At 41.2% G+C, this 2,500-nt stretch overlaps 1 protein-coding gene across 8 annotated transcripts in view; it reads left to right on the top strand.

Annotated features, from left to right (window-relative positions):
• LOC137997826 (ATP-dependent RNA helicase DDX19A-like) overlaps positions 1 to 2,500 on the top strand; it is a 142,188-nt gene that overhangs the window by 102,662 nt on the left and 37,026 nt on the right. For all 8 annotated transcript variants that reach the window (XM_068844094.1, XM_068844092.1, XM_068844097.1 and 5 more), the window contains one exon: positions 900 to 1,137. In XM_068844094.1, coding sequence (XP_068700195.1) covers positions 900 to 1,137 — 238 coding nt within the window. The remainder of the gene's footprint in view (positions 1 to 899; positions 1,138 to 2,500) is intronic.

Raw genomic sequence — 2,500 nt, 5'->3', positions numbered from 1 at the left:
CAAAAACCCGGTGTCTTGCCATCATTTTGACACAGATGTGTCCTTTGTTTCGTGAATAAACGTGCGAGGTAACTTGATCACGGTGCCCGCTGAATTCGATGTCACTTTCGATTTTGCAATTTACTTGTGCAGGCAAAAGTATGAACAAAAACTGAGCGTAGCAAAAATCTCCCAAAATGTTTTTCGCTGATAGTAATTTTTTATATTCTGGGTTCAAAATTTAAGTTGTTTTCATGTTGCAAATTTTGTTGCAGATGGTAAATTATTTTATTCTCGATCGACACTTCCTGAAAACTTCTTCTCTTCCTAAGAACTGTGTATCAATATTTACTTACTTTTGCATCAATATTTGTTTTGCACAAAGAAGGCTAACAAAATCTGTACCTTGCGTAGTTCACATCTTTGAGGTTTAAAATATAATTTTCGGTCCTATGTTTCTGACTGCAAGTCCTATATTTTGAGGTCACCCATCCGAATACTAACCCCGCCCGACAGGACTTAACGTCAGTGAACGTTTGTCTTAGAAAGCTGTCAGACGCTCAGAGTGCACGCTCAAACTTGTGGTGAAAAAGAAGTCGTAAGGGAACTTGAAAATAATCAACATGTCGGCCTCGAAGCCAATGTTTCTCGATTCCCTTTTATTTTCTTCTATCTTTCTGGGTTTAGTATTTTACTAGTAACCACAGTCTTCTCAGGGGGCTATTTACCTAAGACATCTACCATGGCACTATAATCATATACGGTACCAAAACATTATCATGTAGTATATTAGAGCTGTATATGACGCAAAGATAACTGGAATCTCCTGGAAGACAAAATGCGGGTCAGTTGACAATTATACAGCGCTGTGTTACTGCATTACCACACGTACGCAATGCGTGCCTATTTTTTCATTCTAGGCAACTTCCGAAAGACTGCCAGATGCTGCTATTTTCAGCCACGTACAATGACGAAGTTATGAAATTTGCCAATATAGTAGTGCCAGATCCCATCGTTATCCGGCTACGTCGAGAGGAGGAGAGCTTGGACAACATCAAGCAGTACTATGTAGTGTGCTGTGACCAAGAGGACAAACACCAGGCCCTCTCAAACATGTATGGCGTGGTGTCTATTGGACAGTGCATCGTATTCTGTCATGTAAGTGTTTTGAAGGTCAGGCAAAGGGACAGTGCGTCACGCTAACACAGATTGATCAACGCTTTAAGAATGATTGTACCCAAAACCATTTCTTTCATCCAAAGAGACTTTTATAATTCCTTGAACAACATTGATTTCATCATATTTGATTAACGTTTCAGTCAGGCGTGGGTTGATTCTAATGGATCCCCGTAAAAAGACGGTGTTCAATCAACCATACGGTTGAATGGAGAGAGACAGTTCTGTCCAACCAGCCGGGCTGATCGAAGTGAACCACCCTCAGAGGTGGTTACAAATACTCCAGTTCGTCGTTTTAAAAACGAAACAGGGCTTATCATTTGCCGGCCCGTCCCATTTCTGAGCCATCGCCCCGATGGCTTAGTCGGAAGAGCTCTGAATTTCAATGCTGGAGATCGGGGGTACAACTCCGGCCTTACTAGCATTTGGGGTTTCACAATTACTGTATAGGAAGTGCTGCCTTTGCAGTGTCGTTTGCAAACGGTAATGTGTTAATGTCCTCTTTGATGAGACGGATAAAACGGAGGCTTTTAATTGCCAACTAAAACGTCATTCCAAAATATAACTTTGCGCCATGGGAAGGATTTCGCGATTATTCTGCCTTGTTCACGTTGTACAATACGGGCGAACTATCCTGTAACTGAATGGCTACGACCGATTTTAAAGTAAAGATAGCAAATAAATGGGTCACTGCTCTATGTTAACGTTGGCGCCAAAACTAAATTTTGGTAATTTCACGTTGTTTTGTGGAGTGCGGCGAATAAATTCGCGGAAATTCGTTGCTGCACGTGCAGCACGATTATGTCTAAATTTTTAACCAATAATATTCTTGCTTTGTGGCGTTTTCACATCCGTAGCCGTTGTCTTTGCTTAAATTCCCCAATGTTCCCCTGCGACGTTAAAATACCCACACAGTGTTCGATTTCGGGGGCGTGGTCCCAGATGTGTTGGTCTGTTAATGCGTTCAATGCTCAAAATTAGAGATATGTCCAGGTTTGAACGCAAATGCGAGAATAGCAAATTTTGCGAAAAATCGCAAAAATCGCTGAACACTGAAAAGCTATAGAACACAAGTTCCCCACAAGAGTTGTGATTTTTGCGAAAATTGCGAATTTTGCGTTAAATCGCAAAAATCCCAGAACACTGAAAAGCTTGAGAGGTCAATTCCGCCACATGAGTTGCGATTTTAACCATCGACTTTTGCGAAAATTGGGAATTTTGCGAAAAATCGCAAAAATCGCAGAACAGACAAGTCCCCCACACGAGTTGTGATTTTTGGCGATTTTAACGATTTTTGCGAAAATGGCGAATTTTGCGAAAAATCGCAGAACACTGAAAAGCTAGA

The sequence above is a fragment of the Montipora foliosa genome, chromosome 3 (assembly GCF_036669935.1).
Source record: "Montipora foliosa isolate CH-2021 chromosome 3, ASM3666993v2, whole genome shotgun sequence".
Classification (NCBI taxonomy): Eukaryota; Metazoa; Cnidaria; class Anthozoa; order Scleractinia; family Acroporidae; genus Montipora; species Montipora foliosa.
Note: the sequence above shows the minus strand (reverse complement) of the source record. Positions and strands in the feature narration are given on the sequence as shown.